At 44.7% G+C, this 25,129-nt stretch overlaps 3 protein-coding genes across 5 annotated transcripts in view; 2 read left to right on the top strand and 1 right to left on the bottom strand.

The window, feature by feature from the left end:
• The first annotated feature begins 178 nt into the window (after positions 1-178).
• LOC118369843 (GTP-binding protein SAR1b-like) lies at positions 179-6,015 on the top strand. Of its 2 annotated transcripts, none has more exons than XM_035754583.2 (7): positions 179-267; positions 1,632-1,704; positions 1,949-2,068; positions 2,202-2,267; positions 2,408-2,511; positions 3,729-3,860; positions 4,417-6,015. In XM_035754583.2, exons 2-7 carry the CDS (start codon positions 1,647-1,649, stop codon positions 4,531-4,533), a joined length of 597 nt encoding a protein of 198 aa, XP_035610476.1. In that variant the 5' UTR covers positions 179-267; positions 1,632-1,646; the 3' UTR covers positions 4,534-6,015. The 2 variants fall into 2 exon arrangements, with proteins under 2 accessions (XP_035610476.1, XP_035610475.1); XM_035754582.2 differs by lacking the exon at positions 179-267 and adding an exon at positions 1,144-1,262.
• A 180-nt stretch (positions 6,016-6,195) lies between these two features.
• tysnd1 (trypsin like peroxisomal matrix peptidase 1) lies at positions 6,196-9,658 on the top strand. The gene is made up of 5 exons (XM_035754584.2): positions 6,196-7,043; positions 7,169-7,767; positions 8,157-8,287; positions 8,568-8,753; positions 9,065-9,658. The coding sequence occupies exons 1-5, from the start codon at positions 6,561-6,563 to the stop codon at positions 9,265-9,267; spliced, it is 1,602 nt and encodes a 533-aa protein (XP_035610477.1). The 5' UTR covers positions 6,196-6,560; the 3' UTR covers positions 9,268-9,658.
• Positions 9,659-12,196: 2,538 nt separating this feature from the next.
• Positions 12,197-25,129, bottom strand: part of LOC118369420 (testican-2) — an 83,951-nt gene continuing 71,018 nt past the window's right edge. The window contains exons 7-10 of one of the 2 annotated variants that reach the window (XM_052498717.1): positions 24,271-24,489; positions 22,753-22,815; positions 16,715-16,852; positions 12,197-12,479 (exon numbers count right to left, since the gene is read on the bottom strand). In XM_052498717.1, the coding sequence (XP_052354677.1) occupies positions 12,343-12,479; positions 16,715-16,852; positions 22,753-22,815; positions 24,271-24,489 (557 nt within the window). In that variant the 3' untranslated portion in view covers positions 12,197-12,342. Of the gene's footprint in view, positions 12,480-16,367; positions 16,525-16,714; positions 16,853-22,752; positions 22,816-24,270; positions 24,490-25,129 lie in introns of those variants that run through there. The other variant, XM_052498718.1, reaches the window with a different exon arrangement.

Here is a 25,129-nt window from a genome sequence, read left to right on the forward strand (position 1 = left end):
TGGTTGTGCGTGCGACTATAAATTCTCATTCGAGATGGCATGTGTATTTTTCTATTTGAAAAATATCAACTGTGTTTTGATTCGAGATTGAGTTCTTTGTCTCAGAATCTAATTACAGAAACGTATGGGATCGTATTTTGACACGTGATTCCCCCCCCCCCCCAGTTCTTACGCATTTCCGGTGAACTGTCAAATTTCGACCTGTCATCCACGGAGAAAGCCTGGACCAAAAGTAACAGTACGGAGTGTTAGAACCACTGACACAAGGTAAATTGTTGAAATGTTTACCTTCAGTAGTTACATGAAAATCATTATCTAGTAGATATTTGTTTGTCATAAAATCAGGCTAGCATGTTTTTAGTTTGATCGTTTGGGAGTGGGCTGTAATAATTGCGAACTATTCAGCCTAGCCTACTCAGTTTGTTGTTTAACTTCATATTGCTGTTTTAATTCAGCAACTCTGATGCAACTTTCAGTCACAGACCGAATTGCAATATGGTGTCAACAACAGTATAGCTAGGATACTGTGTAATTAGCCAGTTCCATTGTAACAATTTCAGTTATAATGTATAGCACGTATTTAGTCAATAAAACTACCAATCTTACTCAATAACCGTGTATTTTATCATAGCTGGGCAGCTATAGGTTAACTCTTGTATTCGTTTTTATAATATTCACACAGCAAGTTAGTAGACACTGTCAAGAAAGTGACAGGTGCTCCATGACAGCCCCGGACGTGTCAAATGTCATCTGTAGCCACAACTTGTTCATAAAAATAGTCTGAGTACTATGATCAGTTTCGAGGTCTTCTCGGGTCCAAAAAGTTGGACCTGAAATGACCGAGGATAATCAGACCTAGACCCGACCCGATTGACAAAACAAATCATGTTTATCAGCCAAGTTACTCTTCTGGTTAACAAATAGATCTTTATATGTTGGCTAAGCCTTCTATAAGTCAATAAGTGAACCTTTATTAGCGTAAAATAAATATGCTATAAGCTATGCAGAGCCGTGGTCGGGTCCACTCAGGTCTATCAGCTGTCATTACATAGACTTGAGACCCGACCCAGACCAGAGGGAAAAGTTGGAATTTTGGACCCTGGGGTTCCCAGGTCGGGTCTCAGGAGACATGAATACCTCTCGATCAGTTAGCCAGCTCCCTGTTAGTGTGAACGGGCTACAGTTTGTGGTAGATGTATTATTTTCCTTCACTTTTCTCGCCTTGGCACAACAACTGGGAGCAGTTTGCACATACCAAAGAGGTAATCCGGGGTTGGGAAAACAAGTTTGAACAATTGAGCTTCAGTGTTGGAGGTTAAATAGCCATGACTAGGTCTATTGCGCTTTGTGATTTTCACTACAAAATTGTATTTTATCACGTGTGTGTGGAGGGTATTCTGTTACTTATTTCATACTCATTCCTTTCAATCTGTTACCCAGATTTTAGCAGAGATGCATATTTAGTTTCCTGAAAAAAAGAACCACCAGACAGCTCAAGACGTGTGCTGAGATATGTACAACAACAAAAATATGCATATTTTTTCGCATAGAATTACTCATAATGATCATGCCTCTAGAGTGCAGGAAAAAGCTCTTTCAGGTGTTTAAAACCTCTAACCATTCTGTTTCAGGTGAAGACAACAGACATGTCCTTTATATTTAACTGGATCTACAGAGGCCTCAGTGGTGTGCTGCAGTTACTAGGTACAGTTAAAATGTATACCATTAAATCATTAACTTACTACTGGAGAAAAATTAATTACTTACTGAAGATTGAGACTTTATTTCTGAGTGTACCTGTATTTTGACCCTCATGCTCTACCAATAACTGCATTTCATAATATGGTCAGATCAGGTATTCAATCCCATGTCATATTTTCATCAGCATATTTTACTACATTACATCTGGTGGTAAATAAACTGTCTCTATTCTTGTCTCTCCCTCTAGGTTTATATAAGAAGTCTGGGAAACTGGTGTTCCTTGGTTTGGACAATGCTGGGAAAACAACGCTACTGCACATGCTCAGAGATGACCGACTGGGACAGCATGTGCCAACACTACACCCCAGTAAGACATGGAGGATGTTCAGACACCTTGCTCACTTACTTATGGCTGTCTGTTGTTGTCTTAAGTGCGCTCATCGAATGACCCTTATCTGGTGGTTCCTCAGCTAGTCTATTTGTCTGCCTCTGTCCCACAGCATCAGAAGAGCTGACCATTGCTGGGATGACATTCACAACATTTGATCTTGGTGGTCACACACAAGGTACACATTAGAACTCAAACTGTATGCACACTGTGCTTTCTCTAATGGTCAAGTCTTGAAACCTTCAGGTGATACGGAGGCTTAAGTGACAATGAGAGGTCACCTGTGAACAATGAAACTGCTTTGATTTTCACTCACAGCCAGGAGAATCTGGAAGAATTACCTCCCAGCTATAAACGGTATAGTCTACATGGTGGATTCGGCAGACCATGAGAGACTACAAGAAGCCAAAATTGAACTGGATGTACGTAAGTCATCACCCCCCCCCAAAAAAAAAAAAAAACCTTCCACAAAGAATACAAATAGTAGTACTTCAGTTTTTCCCATTTGTTTGCACACTAAAACTGGCCCATGAGGCACAATGAACCAAACCTGTAACTCATTTAGCAGAACTATACACCAAATCTGCAATACTACTGGCACGTTTTGCTTTACACTCAGATTGCAATTCTATAACAAACATTTGGCCAAACACAACACACAATTCTCTACCTTTGGCACAATCTTCACAAATAAAATATCTTGTGTGCAAATGAAAAGCAACACTGTTCAACAAGCTACGGTAAATGACCGATTGATCACATTCACTCTTAACATGTGCAAACACTAAATGTTCACTTTGCAATCAGACGTTTTGGTATGGATAAAAAGTCCACAGGTGAGTACTCCTGTGTTTGGAGAATAATGGATGCAAACTTGGCAGAGAGGGGTAGAGGAAGACTAAGAACAAGGAGAGTAATATCTGATGAAATTCTGGCGACTGTGGTGGACCATGTGGTCGACCATGGTTTGACCTTGAGAGAGGCTGGGCAGAGAGTGCAGCCCTATCTCAACCATGGTTTGACCTTAAGAGAGGCTGGACAGAGAGTGCAGCCCAATCTCAACCATGGTTTGACCATGAGAGAGGCTGGGCAGAGAGTGCAGCCCAATCTGAGCCGCTTCACCGTATCATCCATCATCTGGATCGTTCCAAAATGAGAATAGGTACAGTATGTACTGCAGACATTGGCTCTACTACTTTTACTACTTGACAGTAGTACAACATAAAGCACAGTGAAGACTGTCGATTCCAATACACACTAAGGGGAAACAAAGTAAATGTTTCATGTATGTATGAAATTGGGAGCAATACTTTGTAACATGTTTATTGTATACTGTTACTGTGTGTGTCTCATTTATATGCAGAGTTTCATTTTGAGCAGGGAGTACATGAGTTTGATTGCTGTGTTTCATTTTTCAAGATGTCTGTGGGGTTTGGAGAAGATTGCTAACTGTTTTGTGGTTAGTTTTGTGTACCTGAGATTTAGTTTCAGCAAACTTGTGTTAACCATTGGGAAAAACTGTAAATGAGCAGCCTATCCTACACCCAGTAGATATTGTATGGCTAAATGCTAACCAAAACACCATTGCTTTTCACTGATGAGCGGGGCATTAAACTGGCTCTCTACATTCTCTTTCCAGGCGCTGTTAACAGACGACACCATCTCCAACGTGCCTGTACTTATCCTGGGGAATAAGATCGACCGTCCAGAGGCCATCAGTGAAGACGCACTCAGAGGGATGTTCGGGCTCATTGGACACACTACTGGAAAGGTAGGGAGGAGAGCAGGTCGATATTTGTCACGATTCTTGCCCTGGAGGCAGAACTGAGAGATTTCTGCTAGATGGCCCAGCTGCAAAGTCAACATTGACAACATAGTAAAAATTCATGAAAAAAAAGTGCTTTCTAGTCTTAATTTAAGGTTAGGATTAGGTTTGATATCTTTGTGGCTGTGATAGCTAGTGATGACTCTGCAGAGCTGCCTCCAGATCAAGATTCATTACAATAAATTACAACCTGCAGGAGGAGAGAGGCTTACTGTTAAATGCACCCCACATGGTTTACCCTCTAAAGCAGCAGCCTCCAGAGAAACTGACATCTGATGAAACCAATTCAAGGTGGTGGCCTACAGAGATAGGCAGAGGGGTCTTGACAATGACTAGATTGGGATGACAAATGTATATTTAAAGTACAGTTAGCATCCACTTAATTATGGTAGTTTATTATGCTAACTCTGTAGTCTCGCCTTCACTGCAACACAAAGGAAAAGGTTGGAATGGAGGTTAATCTTTACATGTCTCTTCTGTCTGCGTGTGTATCTCTGTTCAGGGTAATGTGTCACTGAAGGAGCTGAACCTGAGGCCCATGGAGATCTTCATGTGCAGTGTTCTGAAGAGACAGGGATATGGAGATGGTTTCCGCTGGCTCTCACAGTACATTGACTGATCTATATATCACTCCCATCTTATCTCTCTTTTGCCTGATTCACACGATAGAGCTAACCTGAACCTTACTGGGTGGGCTTCATCATTTCTTTTCTAATTGTCCTTTCCAGCATGGTTCCAGTAACTACGATCGATGTGTAATGCAGGCCAGCATGGCTCAATAGTGTGAAAAGGAAGAGTATTTGTTTATCATCTGTTTTGTATGCACAAGAGTACAGGCCTCACACATCTATCTACCTGCTGGAAAAGCTATCAACTGCTAGCATTCATTGTAATTTTTGCATTTGAGTGTGCCCTCAGTAAGTAAATATATTTCTAAGAAAAATGTACTTTTATTGATAAACTTTCAGTATTTTTTGTTGTAACCCCAGATAAGCACATCCCATTCAACTCATGGAGTCTTGATGATAAATTGACAAGTTGAATCAATTCTGGTTTGTTTGGGGCTACAATAAAAATATGTGCTGTTGGGGAAACACTGAGCTATGAAAATATTCAGGCCTAGTGATTGTTTGATAACCCTCTAACAGTTGAACCCATTGATAATTGGTAGTCTGAGCCCCATGTAGTGAATTCAAACTTCCTTGTCTAAGCCAAGTATCAACCTGCAAACCCAAGATTTCGTAGTTTACACATTTCGTAGTTTTCAATGATATATTATCGGTTACTTACTGGTGGTGAACATTTAAGGATACCTCATGTCTGTCAAACCATTCTTATTAATATGATTAAGTTAGTTAGGGAATCCCCTCTGTTCGCCAACGTTACCTCTACACTTATAGGGTAGGACATGCCATCGCTTTGAACCAGTTCCTAAACCCGGTTTATTTTTAAATCGGTGGCATTTGATTACAGAGGAGTGCTTATTGGTGTAACAGTTCCGCGTTTTCTTTTCGCCATTGCTGATTTTGCCTTCCACGTAATATAGGCCTGGGTTCAAATAGTATTAGAAATATTTCAAACACTTTGTACTTCTGGGACTTTTCTGTTGGTTCCATTGCAACAGGCAAGCTCAATCAAGCACAGCTGGAGTATTTTACCAATGAGGACAAAGTTGTCAAATGAATGTTTTTGATCGATCAATTCAAGTTGAATCACTACCAACTGATGCCATGAATGTGACTACAAGTGCATTATCACTTTTTATTTATTAATGCTTGTTTGTAATACAAAGGTGCAGTATTTTGTAATACCAGGGTTTTATTACAACCACGTTGTCAGTCACAGACAATGTATGTCATTTCAACTACCAGTACCTACCTACTGTATCGATGGTTTTTGTTACTGTAAAATAAGTACTTGGTGATTATTGGCTGCTCATAGCTATAATATGAGGGTACTTGTGTGGTACTGAAGAATATAGGCGTTGTAGGAAATACACTATATGTGAGTGCAATAGATAGAGGGTACTTTTTATCCTTTTTGTACATAATGTGAAATGATTCTGCATGCCCTCTTATCAAAATAAATATTTTGGACAATCCATTAGTGATTTTTTTTGTTTGTTGCATTTTATGTTCTACAATCCATGATCTATGACACATTTACTGTTGGTTCTCCTTGGACTACAATGAAACTATCCAATGAAACCGGAAACAGCTGGAGAAGCGAAAGCCAATCACGATTCAAGCTATCATTACACCCCCTTTTCCTTCTGGTCCAATGAGAGGAGATTCGGAAGTAGCCTGCAGCATCAAGGTCGATCGCATTAATATTGTTTGTGTTAAATTAGTAATCATATTTTGCCTGTTGGATAATAGGATATGATCGATATTTCTGGATGTCATTCTGCAACGCCATCAGCATCATACGGTTTTTGAATATGTTGTCGTACTTTTAAACTAACTTTTTCCTGGTAGGTGGAAGTCGATTAGCTTCATTGGCACAAAGTTCATGTTAGCCAAGGGGGTGTATTTATTACGCCTATTATTTTGCAAAACGTTTCTTAAACGGAACGACACGGGGAGGGATCTACCTGCATTTGACCAATAGAAACTCTCGTTTTACACCCCAGCTACTGACAACGAAATGGAGTCGACTGAAAAAATGTGTTGCGTGGTCACGGTGTCTGAGTCTTTTTCTGATCAGAAACCTGTAAGCTGTAGTGGAGTCATCCTGAACTCACAGACTAGTCTCGTGCTCTGCAATGGTCTTATCTTTTCTCGCTTTATGAATGACAAGGACGCTTTCTCTTCAGATCACCGGGTCTTGCTACCAGACAGTTTCAGTGGAAAACTCAAAATTAGCCTAAACATCCATGAACAGCGATATTTGGACATAAACCAATGCGCATACCAGTCATGCACCGTCGCGGAGAGCAACAGCACCTCGCGGCATCAACACCAAGCGACAGCACAGCTGCTGATGCTCGTTAACTGTTTAGAGTTCAAGAGTGCTTTCGAGAAGATCTTCAAAGAGTCTGATAAGTGGAGTTTTTACGGTGGGGAGGAGGATGATGATGCAGAGATGGTTAGGGATTCAGAGTTTCTGAGCTGGTTTGCTGTACTCAAGGTACCAGACAGTTGGAATGTGTAACCTGCTTGTAGTCATGTGTTTTCTTTACAGTATTTTCATTGTTACCATTTAATGCTGATAGTCTAATGATCTGTGTTTTGTATTTTCATACAACAACAAAGATACCATCCTTGGCCAAAGCATCAAACGTCATCTTTGGAAACATACCATGGGCGACCAGCTCCACTCTCCGGAAAGGATGCACGGTCCTCGCCTGCGGCTCTCCCTTCGGCGCCTTCTGTCCCGATCTCTTCATGGGCACACTAAGCAAGGGTATCATCAGTAACCTGTCCGGGGAAGGTAACGCTCTCATTCTCACTGATGCCCGCTGCCTGCCCGGTACAGAGGGAGGGGGGCTTTTTGTGCCCCACGGAGACCGAACGCTCCTCGTCGGTTTGATCGTGTCCCCCTTGTGCTGGAAAGCCAGCGAGTGGATTGGGCTGACGCTTGTGTGCTCGCTCCAGATGATTCTGAGGAACATCACACAGTGTGTGAATATTTGCAATTCACACCAAGAGATCCACCACATGCAGGAGCCCACAGACTTCTTTCTAGCCTTACAGAGTGAAACTGAAACTCAGACGTACCCCACAGTGGCCTTAGTAGACGCTGGACAATTCTGGGGCTCTGGGGTTCTGGTTAGTCCGCGGTTGGTGGTCACCTGTCGACATGTTGTCAATGGAAAACCTGTTGTCACCTTGAGATTCAACACCAATGACAGGTAAGATTCAACACCAATGACAGGGACCATGCTGCCATTTTACTCACCTGACCTATCTGCATCTCGCATAACATTCAGTGATTTTGAAGAGTCAACACCAATAATGGTTACTAATTCTGTATGCATCTCATAGGAAGTTCATTAATGCTGAAGCTTCATGTATGCAAGTGTAGTGCAAGCTCTGCCAAGAGGTCATGTCCTTCATGGTACGGGAGATACAGGGTTGATGGTTCAAGTTTCACTTAAGCTGGTTTCCAAGAGAAATCCAGGGCAAACATAAAAAAGTAACATTTGTTCCATACCAGTATGAAGATGAAAGTAGTCCACACAACATTATCCAGATCAAAGTGAAGGCTCTGTTACTTACCTTCCTTTCTTCCTCCCCATAGGTTTCATGCCGTGGTGAGTGATGTCCTGTACTCCACCAAGGCATCATCTCCCTATGATGTAGCCGTGGTGCAGCTAAGACACCTTCCCCCGGAGGTAGTCGTGTCACGCTTGGCCACATCGTTTACACCAGGTAGGCATGATGTCACTGTCACATTGACTCCACTATGTGTACTCTTTCTTTCTTCACAAGAGGACAGCCAGTGGAGGATGGGCCTTTCCTCGGAGTCTGGTTCTTCTAAAACTGGAAACCTTATCTTGTCATTGTGCTTCTGATTGGTCTACTAAGCCGGGTTACTGTAAAAAATCTTTGATGTAAAAAGGGCTTTATAAACTAAATGTGATTGAGATATTGAAATAATCTCGAAGGTGATAGGGTGCCGTTTGAGATGCCTCCTCGTGTCGGTCCGTAGGTGAGGACGTGGTGGTGGTGGGTTACGGAGCTTTCGGCCAGCGTTGTGGTCCCTCTCTGACCAGTGGCATCCTGTCCAGGGCCATCGGCTGTCATGGCCAGGCTGTCATGCTGCAGACAACCGCTGCAGTGCAGGCAGGGGCCAGCGGAGGAGCTGTGGTGCGGGCAGGATCAGGAGAGCTGCTAGGTAAGCCATGGATGGAGATAGTCAACCCTACTCTTGGAGAGATACTGGGTTTGTAGGCTTTAGTTCCAGCCCTGCTCTAAAACACCTGATTCAGGGTCAAGGCCCTGATGAACAGCTGTGGCTGGAACAGAAGCCTGCAACTGCAGATTTTGAAAGAGTGATACTGTTTTTTTAACAGTGGGGGGCACTGGTTGACCATAGAAAATATGACAGGACAGCAATTCATTAACAGTACTGTGTCTAATGCCACATTTCAGACCCTTCTCTCTCTAACCCAAACCTCATGGCTGATTGTCCTTATTGTATTCCAGGTCTGGTTTCCAGTAACACCAGAGACTTTTCTGCCAAGGTAACCTACCCTCACCTGAACTTCAGTGTCCCAATGACTGTCTTGGAACCGTTGCTACGGCGATACGCCCAGAAGGGCGACATTGGTGTGTTCCGGGACTTGGATACGACCGATGAGGGAGTCAGGAGGGTGTGGAGGCTACAGACTGCTCAGAGCAAACTGTGACTAATTACACACACAGAGTACTTACAAAGACTAACTTCTGTCAGGCAATAACTTTCTCACTTTTCTATGACCTTTTAAGGTTCTACTAATATCAGTTTGAAATGTGAGAACGTTTATCTACCATCACGTCATTTCTTAGGCTTGCTAACACCAGCCTTTCTAAGTCCTTGACTGTGAGTCGCAGCTCGCGTGTCACCCAGACTAGTCTTGTCTCTCCTCAATGTGACAATACCACCATAACATGATTACCACGAGTGGACCAGAGCCGACTAACGTTCTTTGAAGTACTGGTATTTGAAATGGGTTGATTTTAGTACACTACTGTCTGAGCCACTGAAACTGTCTTCTTGTGTAACAGATTGTTCTCAGACAATAAAGATCTTATATGATAGGATTGTTAATGACCCATCTTGTTTTTCCCCCAATGTCATACACACAGGTACTTATCTTATAAAACGAGCTATAGTGAGACTTCACAGCTTTAGATACTATCTCTACAGATGAGTACCGAACACATTCAGCGTTTTCCACCATGTCATCTCTGTTTTCATACGGTACCCATCTCAAGGATAAATTCCTACTATTACAGTAAAGCATAAAAATTAAAACCATTGCATGGATCCCCTTAATAATTGTCAGATTTACAGCTGGTGAAGTTGCTCCCGGCCGGGCGGAGAAATCTGATGTTGCACAGACTGATTGGTCCCTTTGGGTAGCTCAGAGGAAAAAGCTGCCAAGACCCCTTTTCACACATCTGTTATTCTCTCCCTTGCACTCAGAGAGAGGAGCTTATAGATTTCAGACCTGGGTTCAAGTACAATTTGAAATAATTGCAAACACTTTGGCTGGGCTTTATTGAGCTTCCCCGATGCAGTGAACAAATATAGTTCATCTGGCAAGGTAGGCAGGAGCAAACATTCAACGTTTTTGAAAGATTTCAAATAGTATTTGAACCTGTTGTAGACGCTTTGAGGTCACACTTTATTAGGGCCTACTAGTCCTACGACAACAAAGTGCCACGGTGGTTTGCTTGCCTCCTATAGATGTAAGCCTCAGAAGCTGCAGAAAAAGGTTAGGAGGAATGGAAGTGAACTGAACTGCTGGACACAACAGTCCAGAGTGGACAAAAGACCAAGGAGAGGATAATCGCTCGTCGACAGATTCACGTGGAAACGGCGAGAATGGGAAGTGACAAATTCGCAAGAATTTTACTTCTGGGAAACCAAGATTAAGGAGAAGACAGTATGACAGAGGAGTATGGTGGCCTGGTAAGGCCACGTAGAACCAATGTATTTTATTATTAAACACAATGTTGATCCACAGATGACACAATGGACACTTGTCAATCAAGCAGTACTGTCTGCCAGTATCTCAAGGCATTAGCAATACAGGAATAATAATAATAATAGTCGCAAATCTGTCTTCAGACACACTTATTCACATTTAGGAGTGTAGAGTGAGAAACTTTATTTTACTAGACTTGATGAGACAGAACTACTGTCACAGATGAGCTGAAGCATACGGGTTGGAATGGGGATAGTTCAATTATGCAATAGAAATACAATGAGTATAAAGTGGATTCCTCTACTCATCCCCTTCTGCACTAATTTGAAAGCACTGGGTTGGTGAAAACAGTAAGCAAAAGGAAATTGACTTTTGTCTGTCCAGTTCTTTCATATCAGTGCAGAGAAAGAAGGAAATTAAGGATAGGAACCAATGGTAGGAAGCCACTTTTGACTAATTGAGAAGCACCCAAAAGCATCTCCAGTTCCTAACATGAGCACATAACCTCCAGCTGCTTCCTGCCTTTAACTTTAAATGTTCAGCTGCTAAAAACTTCTCCAGGAGAAAGTTGTCTTGCACATACAACAGAAAAAATAAAGATATTCACAAGAATTTAGGACACATCTCCTGACTGGTCAGACCACAGTTTCTAGTTTGATATCCCACATCGTCACCCCTCCTCCTCTTCTCCAACCTCCCCACTGTCCCGCCCTCCTCTCCAATTCCCCACCATCCCCACTCCTCTCCAACCCCTCACTGTCCCCACCCTCCTCTCCAACCCCCCACCACCCCATCCTCTCCAACCCCCACCATCCCCTCCTCTCCAACCCCCACCGTCTCCACTCCAACCCCCACCGTCTCCTCTCCAACCCCCACCGTCCCCACCTCTCCAACCCCCTACCACCCCCTCCTCTCCAACCCCCACCGTCTCCTCTCCAACCCCCACCGTCTCCTCTCCAACCCCTCCCCCTACCACCCCCTCCTCTCCAACCCCCACCGTCTCCTCTCCAACCCCCCACCATCCCCTCCTCTCCAACCCCCCACCGTCTCCTCTCCAACCCCCACCGTCCCCACCTCTCCAACCCCCTACCACCCCTCCTCTCCAACCCCCACCACCCTCTCCAACCCCCCACCGTCTCCCCACCCCTACCACCCCTCCTCTCCAACCCCCCACATCCCTCTCTCCAACCCTCACCACCTCCCTCCACCCCCACCTCTTCTCCAACCCCCACCGTCCCCTCTTCTTCAACCCCTACCACCCCTCCTCCAACCCCCCACATCCCTCTTCTCCCACCGCCCCACCCCCTCTTCTCCAACCCCCCCCCACCCCTCCTCCTCTCCAACCCCCACATCCCCCTCCCTTCTCCAACCTTCTCCAACGCCCCACCCCCCCCTCCTCTTCTCCAACGCCCCCCCCCCTTCTCCCACCTCCCCACCCCCTCTTCTCCAATCCCCCCACCCCTCCTCTTCTCCAACCCCCACCGCCCCACCCCTCCCCCACCCCCTCTTCTCCCACTGCCCCACCCCTCTTCTCCAACCCCCACCGCCCCACCCCTCCTCTTCTCCAACCCCCACATCCCTCTTTTCCCACCCCCTCTTCTCCAACCCCCCTTCTCCAACCCCCACCCCTCCTCTTCTCCAACCCCCCACCCCACAATTTTTTCAATTGTGTCCATCTCTTCAGGTTTCCAGGATCATTATTTGTGTGTGTGTGTGTGTGTGTGTGAGAGAGAGAGAGAAGTTAAGATGCTCCGGTAGTAATGTTGGACTAGCTAGACTTCATTGTTTTCTTCACCAAATATATCCTTCATCATCTGCCTCTCCCACCTCTCCTTCCTCCTCCTCTGCATTCTCCTCCGCTTCTTTATCTTCCTCATCCTCCCATCCGACCCCACTGCCAAAATCACCTGAATATGCCACCGCCTCATCTGGAGAAGAGTAAGAGAGAGAGAGAGAGAGAGAGAGAGGTGAACTAAAGGGCATGTGTTTGACTTTGTCTGTGTTTTAATGGCTGTTTCTGAACCCTGCTGCAGGAAGCATTCTAATCAGCAGCAGGTTCTGTCCAGCCAGACAACCATTTTATCTTGAAATACTTTTCTCACAGTGACAAGTGGTTCTTTAGTGCAAATAATCCCTGACTTGAATGTGGCACTGCATATACTCACTTCTTAATCCCCACTGATGCATATCAAAGTAGTGGAGGTATATGACTTATTCATTTTCATAATTTAGCAGATGCTCTTATCCAGAGCGACTTACAGGAGCAATTGAGGATAAGTGCCTTGCTCAAGGGCACATCAACCAATTTTTCAGCTAGTCGGCTTGGGGATTCAAACCAGTGACCTTTCGGCTACTGGCCCAACGCTCTTAACCACTAGGCTACCTGCATCCCCAATTAGCCATTATGTAGTACAATAGAGAAATCATGCACAAAGTAGCGGAATATCATCTGCAGGCAGCAAGAGCGCGCAGCTCACAACTGGTTTTGGCATGGAGCAGCTCACAACTGGTTTTGGCATGGAGCAGCTCACAACTGGTTTTGGCATGGAGCAGCTCACAACTGGTTTTGGCATGGAGCAGCTCACAACTGGTTTTGGCATGGAGCAGCTCACACCTGGTTTTGGCATGGAGCAGCTCACAACTGGTTTTGGCATGGAGCAGCTCACAGAAGAACGTCATCGGTAGCCGGGAAAGACGTTTCAACTTATGATATCTACCAGTAAATGCTAACTATATATATTTTTATTTAGCTAGGCAAGTCAGTCAAGAACAAATTCTTATTTACAATGACGGCCTACTCCGGCCAAAACTGGATGACGCTGGGCCAATTGTGCACCGCCCTATGGGACTTCCAATCACGGACGGATGTGATACGGCTTGGATTTGAACCAAGGACTGTAGTGACGCCTCTTGCACAGAGATGCTGCGCCACTCGGGAGTCTCAGGCAATAATGTGTATGCAAACCAGGTATTGAAAAAGTTTGGTCCGAAGTCTTGGTTAGGAGGCTATTTGTGATGTGCAATTAAGACATCAGGGGCGTAAGGATGAGTGGGCCTGGGTGGACACAGGCCCACCCACCGGGGAGCCAGGCCCTTCCAGGCCCACCCAATCAGATTGAGCAAAAACAAAAAAATTATACATTATTATTACAAAAAACACAGTTCCACTCACCAGATGATAATTTGAAACAACCCTTTCCTGCAGTCAATTAACAAAAGTGCCCTCTTTGGCCTCATGGGTGGAATGTTATTCATATTATTTCATAATTAATACATTAAACAGATGTAAATCCAGTGTTTCTATGTCAAACAGTTTTGTTATATTTCAGTCTTCTGTGATGTATATAAAGTGTAATATTGGGATGCAAACTAAAAATGGAATACATTTCAACTCTATATCTGACATGGATGACTGCCTGCCTTGCCTGGTTCACCAATTACTTTGCAGACAGAGTTCAGTGTGTCAAATCAGAGGGCATGCTGTCCGGTCCTCTGGCAGTCTATGGGGGTGCCACAGGGTTCAATTCTCGGGCCGACTCTTTTCTCTGTATATATCAATGATGTTGCTCTTGCTGCGGGCGATTCCCTGATCCACCTCTACGCAGACGACACCATTCTATATACTTTCGGCCCGTCATTGGACACTGTGCTATCAAACCTCCAAACGAGCTTCAATGCCATACAGCACTCCTTCCGTGGCCTCCAACTGCTCTTAAACGCGAGTAAAACCAAATGCATGCTTTTCAACCGATCGCTGCCTGCACCCGCATGCCCGACTAGCATCACCACCCTGGATGGTTCCAACCTTGAATATGTGGACATCTATAAGTACCTAGGTGTCTGGCTAGACTGCAAACTCTCCTTCCAGACTCACATCAAACATCTCCAATCAAAAATCAAATCCAGAGTCGGCTTTCTATTCCGCAACAAAGCCTCCTTCACTCACGCTGCCAAGCTTACCCTAGTAAAACTGACTATCCTGTCATCTACAAAATGGCTTCCAACACTCTACTCAGCAAACTGGATGCAGTCTATCACAGTGCCATCCGTTTTGTCACTAAAGCAACTTATACCACCCACCACTGCGACTTGTATGCTCTAGTCGGCTGGCCCTCACTACATATTCGTCGCCAGACCCACTGGCTCCAGGTCATCTACAAGTCCATGCTAGGTAAAGCTCCGCCTTATCTCAGTTCACTGGTCACGATGGCAACACCCATCCGTAGCACGCGCTCCAGCAGGTGTATCTCACTGATCATCCCTAAAGCCAACACCTCATTTGGCCGCCTTTCGTTCCAGTACTCTGCTGCCTGTGACTGGAACGAATTGCAAAATCGCTGAAGTTGGAGACTTTTATCTCCCTCACCAACTTCAAACATCAGCTATCCGAGCAGCTAACCGATCGCTGCAGCTATACATAGTCTATAGGTAAATAGCTCACCCTTTTTCACCTACCTCATTCCCATACTGTTTTTATACTGTTTTTATTTATTTACTTTTCTGCTCTTTTGCACACCAATATCTCTACCTGTACATGCCCATCTGATCATTTATCACTCCAGTGTTAATCTGCAAAATTGTATTATTCGCCTACCTCCTCATGCCTTTTGCACACATTGTATATAGACTGCCCATTTTTTTCTACTGTGTTATTGACTTGCTAATTGTTTACTCCATGTGTAACTCTGTGTTGTCTGTTCACACTGCTATGCTTTATCTTGGCCAGGTCGCAGTTGCAAATGAGAACTTGTTCTCAACTAGCCTACCTGGTTAAATAAAGGTGAAAAAAAATAAAAAAATAAAAAAATAAAAAAATAAAATGGTACAGGTTACTTATTTTATTAAGTCCATAACCATGTGTCTGAGGTGGATACTTTAGTTTCAAAGTAGATTTGTTGAAGACTACCAAGAACCACACTGTGTGTGAGGTGGATACTTTAGTTTCAAGGTAGATTTGTTTAAGACTACCAAGAACCACACTGTGTGTGAGGTGGATACTTTAGTTTCAAGGTAGATTTGTTTAAGACTACCAAGAACCACACTGTGTCTGAGGTGGATACTTTAGTTTCAAGGTAGATTTGTTTAAGACTACCAAGAACCACACTGTGTGTGAGCCTGATTTAGCCCACTGCAGTAAAAGGTTAACTTCTTGTTGAAAGTTATTCTTGAAAAGGGAGAAGCTAACAAATTAGCAACAACATCCTCTTCAATAACATCTGCTGCAGCCGCTGTAAACTAGCCTACAACAAAAGATAGCTAGATAGACCGTGGGAGAACTACTGCGACTGTTGGCTTTTGAGAAGGCAGAAGTTTCCATATGTTTTTTGTAAAAACAGTCCCACCCATTACAGGTCTAAATTGGTTTATTCCACTGTCACTCAAATGTTGCTCTTCAACAGTTGAATGGCAATTGCCTTCTATCTACCTGATGGCCTAACCAATGGCTGACTTAGCCAGGTAGATTTATCTCCCCAGAGAAGACCAAAGAAAAATCCTGATTGGATCTTTTTTCTTTTCAGTTATAACCCTTTCCAACAAAAAACAAGGGATTAAATCAGAACATCATTGAAAATAATAATGCCATAAAAATGATCATTGTTATTATTATTATTTTATAAATCCTTAGCTTTCTCTGAAGGCATAGATGGCCCTCATAGTTCCCCACTGTGTTTGGGTTAGTAATAGTGGCTCTATTTTCCCTCAGCATGATTTTTTTCACCTTTCTGAAATGTCTAAAGAATCCAGATGTTGTTCTGAAATATGAACACAGAAATACTGGACATTTTGAACTCTTATTATGGTGGTGATTTTACAAAATGACAATCATGGTCTTCAATTGGACTCGCAGTTTTCTGGTCTCGGTCTTGATTCAGTTTCAGACCCCTTGTCCCCCTCCCAGTCTTGGTCTTGCCCCAGACTCGGTCTCGCTTTAGGTGATCTCGAACACAACACTGCGAATTACTGTAAGTCGTTCTGGAAAAGAGCATCTGCTAAATTACTCAAATGTAAAAATAAAATAAAAATGTATGTGTTGGAGTACAGACTGTGTGGGTATCAATACTGATTGTGTGTGGTGGTCTGTAGCCTACTAAGTATGTGAGTTGGGTTCTATACTGAGTGTGTGCCAGGGGGTTTCAGAAATTGAAGCCTGATTGTCTCTTACCACAGTCGGGGTTGCCATGGATTCTGGAACTGGCTAGTTCCCCTCCCTGTTGGTCGACACACCAGCATTCTCCCCTGGCCTGATCACACTGCAGCTTCCTGTAGTATCCATCCTCATTACAGCTAGGGATAAACAAGCCTGACACACACAAAGAGGATTTTACATATGGAGGCACACATGTTTTTAGATAGAATACATATATCAAATCAAATGTTCTTCTGTAGCTCAGTTGGTAGAGCATGGCGCTTGTAACGCCAGGGTAGTGGGTTCGATCCCCGGGACCACCCATACGTAGAATGTATGCACACATGACTGTAAGTCGCTTTGGATAAAAGCGTCTGCTAAATGGCATATATTATTATTATTATTATGTTATTTGTCACTTTTGCCGAATACAACAGGTAGGTAGACCTTACCGTGAAATGTTTACTTACAAGCCCTTAACCAACAATGCAGTTCAACAAATAGAGTTAAGAAAATATTTACTAAATAAACTAAAGTAACACAATAAAATAACAAGGCTATATACAGGGGTATCAGTACCGAGTCAATGTGCGGGGGTACAGGTTGTTGTTTGTGATGTTAAATTATCATAGCCTATTATGTTACAGTTAAAATAATTAGTGTTTGTATTACAGACTATTAATTATCCTAAGGTTTGATTAATTTAAGAAAACATTTAGTGGTTTGTATTAGAAGATAGGGAAAAAAAGCTAATTGTCACATGACTGTAGAAAGGAACTGCAGTTTTGGATCTTGATAGTCTAACAATAGACAAATCACTGGGATGCTAATAACCCCAAGATGTTGTACAAATAGAGCACCCTTTTCCTCAGCAGTCATTCCTTTCTGAGGAGGTCCCCAAGAAGGAGCTACAATGGAACCTAACTTTGGAAGCCAAGTTGGTCCTCTGTGCTTGGAAACAGAATCCTGGTGCATGGGGGCTACACTTACAGAAAAGAACGACATATGGCTAACAAATCTTTCTGTAAAGGTACAGAGTACAGTTGGTACTCGTGCTGTCCTCACTGACGGGGCTGTTGGGAGACCTCAACCACATCCCGGACGGAAAGCAGATAGCAGTCCGACATGTACTGAACAACATGAAGAAGAGGAGTTTGGAGACCATGGAAAGCACACTGCACGTTTTGGAGTCTGCTACACCGGCCATGTCAGATGCTGTCAGGCATTACTTACCCTCGGAATATAACTTACAAATCAGTATACAGAGGCACAGACAAAAGAAGACAAGCAGACGCAGGTTCTGGCTACAGTCCCTGGGAACCATGACACGGCAGCTGGTGTTGACCAGGTTGGACCTGCAACTCTCCCCAATCCTGTCACTCCTGAAGTGGATCCAGTCATCCCTCACATGAGGAGCACGACGGGGGGGAGGCCCGGCAACCCTCTCCAACCTGGTCATACCCGAGATCTACCATACTACGCTTTGTGGAGAGCTGTTTCTTCAGCACGACAGTGGGCCAGACCCAGACAGGATTTGGATCTTCACAACCAAAGACAACTTGGAATTCCTGTGTGACTGTGAGCACTGGTTTGCCAATGGAACATTCAAGAAGGTCCCACCTTCATTCCAGCAGGTTTACACCATCCACGGGATGCTCACATATTCACGGGATATGCGACAGGAGGCTGTGCTTGTAGCAGCCATTAGTATGCTGTCCGATAAGTCTGAGGTAGGCCTAGGGATAATCATTTACTAGCATATTAATGTTGTTTTAAAGGGATAGTTCACTCTTTAGAAGTTGAGCTTATTTTTTTACTTCCCTGTGCTGTGGATATTTCCTCCCAACAGTTTTTACAATTTGTGTTAGCTAGTTATTTAGGAAGGTCCAGAATGAGAATACGAATCTGGCTAGCATTTTTGGAGAACGTAGCAATGCTAGTGGAAAATGGTAATTTCAGTGAGTGATGCATAAATTAAGTTCATTTTAAAAAATGCAATCTAACAGCCTACCATTTTATTTTTTTTGTGTGGACATACAGTTGTGCGTTCCAGGCACTGAAGAAATTGAACCCGGATCTGAAGCCAGAATCCATCATGACTGACTTCGAGCCAGCAGCTCCCGTGAAGGCCTTCAAGAAGGTGTCCCGGAGGTTCACAACCGGGGTTGCTTCTTCCATCTGGGACCACACTTCAGACGGCAACTGTCCCGCCGTCCTGAGGTGGCATCAAAGTACCTCAGGGACCCCGACGTTGCCCTCAAGATGCTCCACAAGCTCGCATTTGTCCCGTCCTCTGATGTGATGAGATATTTAAAGGAGATGGAGGAAACTCTGGTCTTTCAAGACCCAGCGTTGTCCACATTTGTGGCTGACTTCGAGGACACATGGATTGGGCGCACGTTGGGAAAGGCTCAAAGAAGCCGAAGAAGAGCACTGGAATATTGCAACAAGGTTGATGACAACAGCAAATGAGTGTCTAACATGTTTCTATCATTTGATTACAGAAATGTGGAACTACTACGATACAGTCCTGAAGGACATGGGGAAGACCAATAACGTCATAAAGGGATGGTTGGTGTCAGTCGTTTGTGGGGCGTCTTACCGATACCACAGTGACACAAACCACAATTTGCCAGTTCCTCGGCGCCTTGCAACTACAACAACATAGGAAGTCTGGCGCAGCCGCCAGCAAGAGTTGATGCGACTCGTGGAGGACTACCAGAATAAACCGCTTTAGGAGTATCTGAGAGGCATCGCCACCTTCAACAACACTGGAAAATGTCTGCTATGCAACACTTATGAGAACAGAGAGTACGTCTAAACTGTCACACCTCACCATAGCACTGCCCAGGTTCTTACGGCATTGTTAATTCAGGTCCTTTTTTTGTTGTTATTTGCCTTCTTTGTGCTTATTATTTTATATCATTTTGTTGGAGAACCAGGCTATTTGTGAATTATGGTTTTGCTTCATTCATTCTTTTGAGTCAAGAGATACATATTTAAAAAGCATTTGAATTGATGATGTGTTTAGGTTATCATATATACTTAATTGGACTTACATAAGCCAGTAAGCTATACGTTCTGGCCAACCATCATACCTAATCACGGTCAGTGTAAGTGTCGTACAGCTTAAATGATACTGTATTTGTGCAGCATTTGTTTTCTGCAGACAATTTCAAATGTCATAAGCCATGAATACAAAATCCATTTATTGAGAAGGTATAGGATAGAGGAATAACTGTGTAGACAGCACCATAGGAATAGAATGGCAATGTAATTCTAATATTCTATGGTCAGCATACTACTGCTTCACCAAGGGGCTACTGCTGCACAAAGGGGTTACTGCTGCACCAAGGGGCTACTGCTGCACCAAGGGGTTACTGCTGCACCAAGGGGCTACTGCTGCACCAAGGGGCTACTGCTGCACCAAGGGGTTACTGCTGCACCAAGGGGCTACTGCTGCACCAAGGGGCTGCTGCTGCACCAAGGGGCTGCTGCTGCACCAAGGGGCCGCTGCTGCACCAAGGGGCCGCTGCTGCACCAAGGGGCCGCTGCTGCACCAAGGGGCCGCTGCTGCACCAAGGGGCCGCTGCTGCACCAAGGGGCCGCTGCTGCACCAAGGGGCTACTGCTGCACCAAGGGGCTGCTGCTGCACCAAGGGGCCGCTGCTGCACAAGGGGCTGGCTAATAACTAGAGAACAAGGACACACGTGCTATGAATCTGGACTAGTTCACCTTTACAAGGTTACGGACACTTAAGCCCTGACACCTTAGAATATATCAGCATATATCTGTAGGCTATTATAATATAAGATACGCACCACTATTTTATCGGCATCCTACTAAGGATCAGCAAAGGGATGAAATCGGGATAGAATGTCAGAGGACTTCTATATCTAAGTACATGCAGAATAAGGTAAAAAATATATGTTGACCCTTTACACCCGTACCTCTATACTGGTTGAAAATGGCAGATTTGGGCACTAATAATCTCCTAAATTGGAACGTAGTGGCTGTATAGTAACATGCTATACAAGATGTCAGAGTTCAGGGTCTCCAATTCACAGCTCTGTATGGGTTTTGACTGACAGATATTCTGAACTTGAGCACCGTGCAACAAGATGTGCCCTCCATCCCTTCCGGTAATTGGACAACTTTTGCCAGAGAAATTAAGTCTGAGTTAGGGAAATGCTCCAAATGATAAAATGACTCGATGCATTTTGAAAGATGAGATGTTGAGGATTATAATAAATACAGCTATGATGTCATACAAACAAGCCAAACACCTGTGAGTCCAAATGTGTACTTCACATTCTATATCATAAAACTCATGTGATATACAGTGTCAACGTTTATGATCACTATGTTTGATGTACAGTTACAAGATGACACAGCTTCATACCCTGAGTTGTTCTCAACAGAATGAGCCTGTTTGTCTGTTGTGAAGAACATTTTCCACCGACGACGCATCTGAATGCTCTCATGACATTCTATGTGCACCAGAATGACAATCTGCTTCTCTGAATTGCCTTGTGAAAGCAATAGAACAAGCTTCCACCTGACCCAAACTGTGATTTACATTGGACTGTTTTTTCGATTGCGTAAACAGCAACAGTAATTCTGTGATGGTGGGGATGCAGGGCTGTGTTCCTAATACAACAACTACAAGTGTGTTGCTCTAGTTCCTCAACGGTACAGCTAAGAGAGCTCAAAACAGGCACCTTATAGTTGAAGACTGAGTCATAAAAGTGCATTGAAATGACTTAGGAACTGTGTACACTTTGAAGAGGTGTGTAGCCACTTGGGAACACCAGTTAGCCCTCTCACTCAGACCCTTGTCATTGTTTTGTCTTATGTTACACTTTGGAGAGGTGTGTAGCCACTTGGGAACACCAGTTAGCCCTCTCACTCAGACCCTTGTCATTGTTTTGTCTTATGTTACACTTTGGAGAGGTGTGTAGCCACTTGGGAACACCAGTTAGCCCTCTCACTCAGACCCTTGTCATTGTTTTGTCTTATGTTACACTTTGGAGAGGTGTGTAGCCACTTGGGAACACCAGTTAGCCCTCTCACTCAGACCCTTGTCATTGTTTTGTCTTATGTTACACTTTGGAGAGGTGTGTAGCCACTTGGGAACACCAGTTAGCCCTCTCACTCAGACCCTTGTCATTGTTTTGTCTTATGTTACACTTTGGAGAGGTGTGTAGCCACTTGGGAACACCAGTTAGCCCTCTCACTCAGACCCTTGTCATTGTTTTGTCTTATGTTACACTTTGGAGAGGTGTGTAGCCACTTGGGAACACCAGTTAGCCCTCTCACTCAGACCCTTGTCATTGTTTTGTCTTATGTTACACTTTGGAGAGGTGTGTAGCCACTTGGGAACACCAGTTAGCCCTCTCACTCAGACCCTTGTCATTGTTTTGTCTTATGTTACACTTTGGAGAGGTGTGTAGCCACTTGGGAACACCAGTTAGCCCTCTCACTCAGACCCTTGTCATTGTTTTGTCTCATGTTACTGAATGTATCCCTGAGTATTTTCACATTTTGTTATCGACAAACGCGGCGAAAATCGACAGTGTAATGATTGGATCCAGTGTGAGGTGAAAGGTTGTGCTTTGGTCTAAACATTTCCCCATGATCTCCAAACTGTTACCTTTTAAATCACTACCATGGTTATGCATATGCTTTTCAGATTTCTTCTGTAAGAAGCATTTAAATGAATTCCTATCCATATAGGACCATTTCCATGAGTGTAAAGGGTTCATGTAAATAATGTCGCATTGGGGCAAATTCAAAATCACATGATTTCACATTAAATTAACATTTTAGCAGACGCACTTATTCAGAGCAATTAGGGTTAAGTGCCTTGCTCAAGGGCACATCAGATTCTTCACCTAGTCAGCTCGGAGATTCAAACCAACGACCTTTCAGTTATTGGCCCAACGCTCTTAACCGCTAGGTTACCTGCCATCACGTGATCATGTGAAATTCCGTAAGGGGTATGCTCACTCAAAGCCCTCATGCACATCTGGGAAATGTCAATCATGCAGAAACATGCAGCACATAATAAATACCTAGTTTGTTCTTGCCTCCCTCCTGAACTTGGATCCTCTCCAGCTCAGCCAGGCAGGGGGGCTCTGAGGGGGAAACACACCAACGCTTCAGCACATCACTTCAATACACACAATTGGCCAAATCATAGAAAATTCAGATATGAGTAGAAAGTCTGTCGAACATTCACACAAATCTCCCATTGAAATGATACATGATTTATATGCCACTTCAAACTACTGTGTTTATCAGGTTTCATGGGCTCTGGCCAAAAGTAGTGCACTATATAGGGCATATGGTGCCATTTGGGACACATGCAGTGGCTCCAGCCATGGGTCCAGTGGTAAACACAGGTCTTGTCTAGTTTCTGGCCAGCTGCTTGGCTGACAGACGCAATCTGCGAGAGCTGTGGGGGGAACCATCCTGGCAACAAGCTACAGTGATGTTGTTACTGCACCACTGTGGCCATTTCCCCACCACTGGGCAGCTAAAAAACAACTAGGGGAAGACTTACAGTGATGGACTGCGAGAGGGGAGAGAGGGGAGACGGGAGACGGGAGAGGAGGGAGAGGGGAGAAGAGAGAGGAGAGAAGAGAGAGGGGAGAAGAGAGAGGGGAGAGACGGGAAAAGAGCGAGGAGAGAAGAGAGAAGAGAGAGGAGAGAAGAGAGGGGATAGAGACGAGAGGAGAGACGGGAGAGGAGAGAGGGGATATAAGAGAGGAGAGAGACGGGAGAAGAGAGAGGAGAGAGGAGAGAGACGGGAGAAGAGAGAGGAGAGAAGAGAGAGGAAATAGAGGGGAGAAGAGAGGAGGGAAGGGAGGAGAGAAGAGAGTGGAGAGAGGGGAGAGACGGGAGAAGAGCGAGTAGAGAGATGGGAGAAGAGAGAGGAGAGAAGAGAGAGGGGAGAAGAGGAGAGGGGAGAGAGAGGGGAGAAGAGAAGGGAGAGCGGAGAGAGGGGAGAAGAGGGAGGAGAGCAGAGAGGGGGGAGAAGAAAGGGGAGAGCGGAGAGATGGGAGAAGAGGGAGGAGAGAAGAGAGAGAGGGGAGAAGAGAGGGGAGGAGAGCGGAGAGATGGGAGAGAGGGGAGGAGAGCGGAGAGAAGAGAGAGAGGGGAGAAGAGAGGGGAGGAGAGTGGAGAGAGGGGAGAAGAGAGAGGGGAGAAGAGAGAGGGGAGAAGAGAGAGGAGAGCGGAGAGAGGAGAGAGGGGAGAAGAGGGAGGAGAGCAGAGAGGGGGGAGAAGAGAGGGGAGAGCGGAGAGATGGGAGAAGAGGGAGGAGAGAAGAGAGAGAGGGGAGAAGAGAGGGGAGGAGAGCGGAGAGATGGGAGAGAGGGGAGGAGAGCGGAGAGAAGAGAGAGAGGGGAGAAGAGAGGGGAGGAGAGTGGAGAGAGGGGAGGAGAGAGAGGGGAGAAGAGAGAGGGGAGAAGAGAGAGGGGAGAAGAGAGAGGAGAGCGGAGAGAGGAGAGAGGGGAGAAGAGAGAGAGGGGAGGATAGGAGAGACATCAACTGACACACAAGCACACATTTCCCCAAATTATACTCACTCTGTCTCCAGAAGCAGAGGCACCACTCGGCTGTAGAAACCTTCCCGTCCCTGTAGGAGTCACAGGAGTTGAAGAAGGGTCGGATGCAGACCTCATACTTGTCCAGGTTAATGGCTGCCAGCTCGGCCTGGTCCAAATACTGATCACTGTTGGTGTCCAGCTTAGAGAACATCCAGCCTACAGAGTCCTTACAGCTGACCACTACGCTCCTGTCCAGGACTACAGACAGAGAGGGAGATATGATACACATATAGAGACACACGCACAAGCTGGTAAACATACACATGTTCAGACACACACACACACACACACACACACACACACACACACACACACACACACACACACACACACACACACACGCAAGCACACACATGTTGAGATACACACGTACACATGCAAGCACACACATGTTGAGATACACACGCACATGCAAGCACACACACACCCACAGTGAAAAGGGGAGAGGAGGAATGAGTTATAACCCACACAGACAGATCAAATATTCAGAACAGTGGAAGAGGTCAGGATTATAGTAACTCCAAATATCATTAGGAAAATAAATGAGAATATACACAATGTTGCATCTGATATGATGCTGGTCTATTTAACTCTTCCCTGACGCAGTGCTGGTCTATTTAACTCTTCCCTGACGCAGTGCTGGTCTATTTAACTCTTCCCTGACGCAGTGCTGGTCCTATTTAACTCTTCCCTGACGCAGTGCTGGTCTATTTAACTCTTCCCTGACGCAGTGCTGGTCTATTTAACTCTTCCCTGACGCAGTGCTGGTCTATTTAACTCTTCCCTGACGCAGTGCTGGTCCTATTTAACTCTTCCCTGACGCAGTGCTGGTCTATTT

Source organism: Oncorhynchus keta, chromosome 36, assembly GCF_023373465.1.
Source record: "Oncorhynchus keta strain PuntledgeMale-10-30-2019 chromosome 36, Oket_V2, whole genome shotgun sequence".
NCBI classification, from domain to species: Eukaryota; Metazoa; Chordata; class Actinopteri; order Salmoniformes; family Salmonidae; genus Oncorhynchus; species Oncorhynchus keta.

Coding starts and splice junctions, on each gene's coding strand:
- tysnd1 (XM_035754584.2), top strand. CDS start 6,561: ATGGAGTCGACTGAAAAAATGTGTTGCGTGGTCACGGTGTCTGAGTCT. Junction 8,288..8,567: donor GGCCACATCGTTTACACCAG/GTAGGCATGATG, acceptor GTCGGTCCGTAG/GTGAGGACGTGGTGGTGGTG. Junction 8,754..9,064: donor AGGATCAGGAGAGCTGCTAG/GTAAGCCATGGA, acceptor ATTGTATTCCAG/GTCTGGTTTCCAGTAACACC.
- LOC118369843 (XM_035754582.2), top strand. CDS start 1,194: ATGTATTATTTTCCTTCACTTTTCTCGCCTTGGCACAACAACTGGGAG. Junction 2,512..3,728: donor AAGCCAAAATTGAACTGGAT/GTACGTAAGTCA, acceptor TTCTCTTTCCAG/GCGCTGTTAACAGACGACAC. Junction 3,861..4,416: donor TTGGACACACTACTGGAAAG/GTAGGGAGGAGA, acceptor ATCTCTGTTCAG/GGTAATGTGTCACTGAAGGA.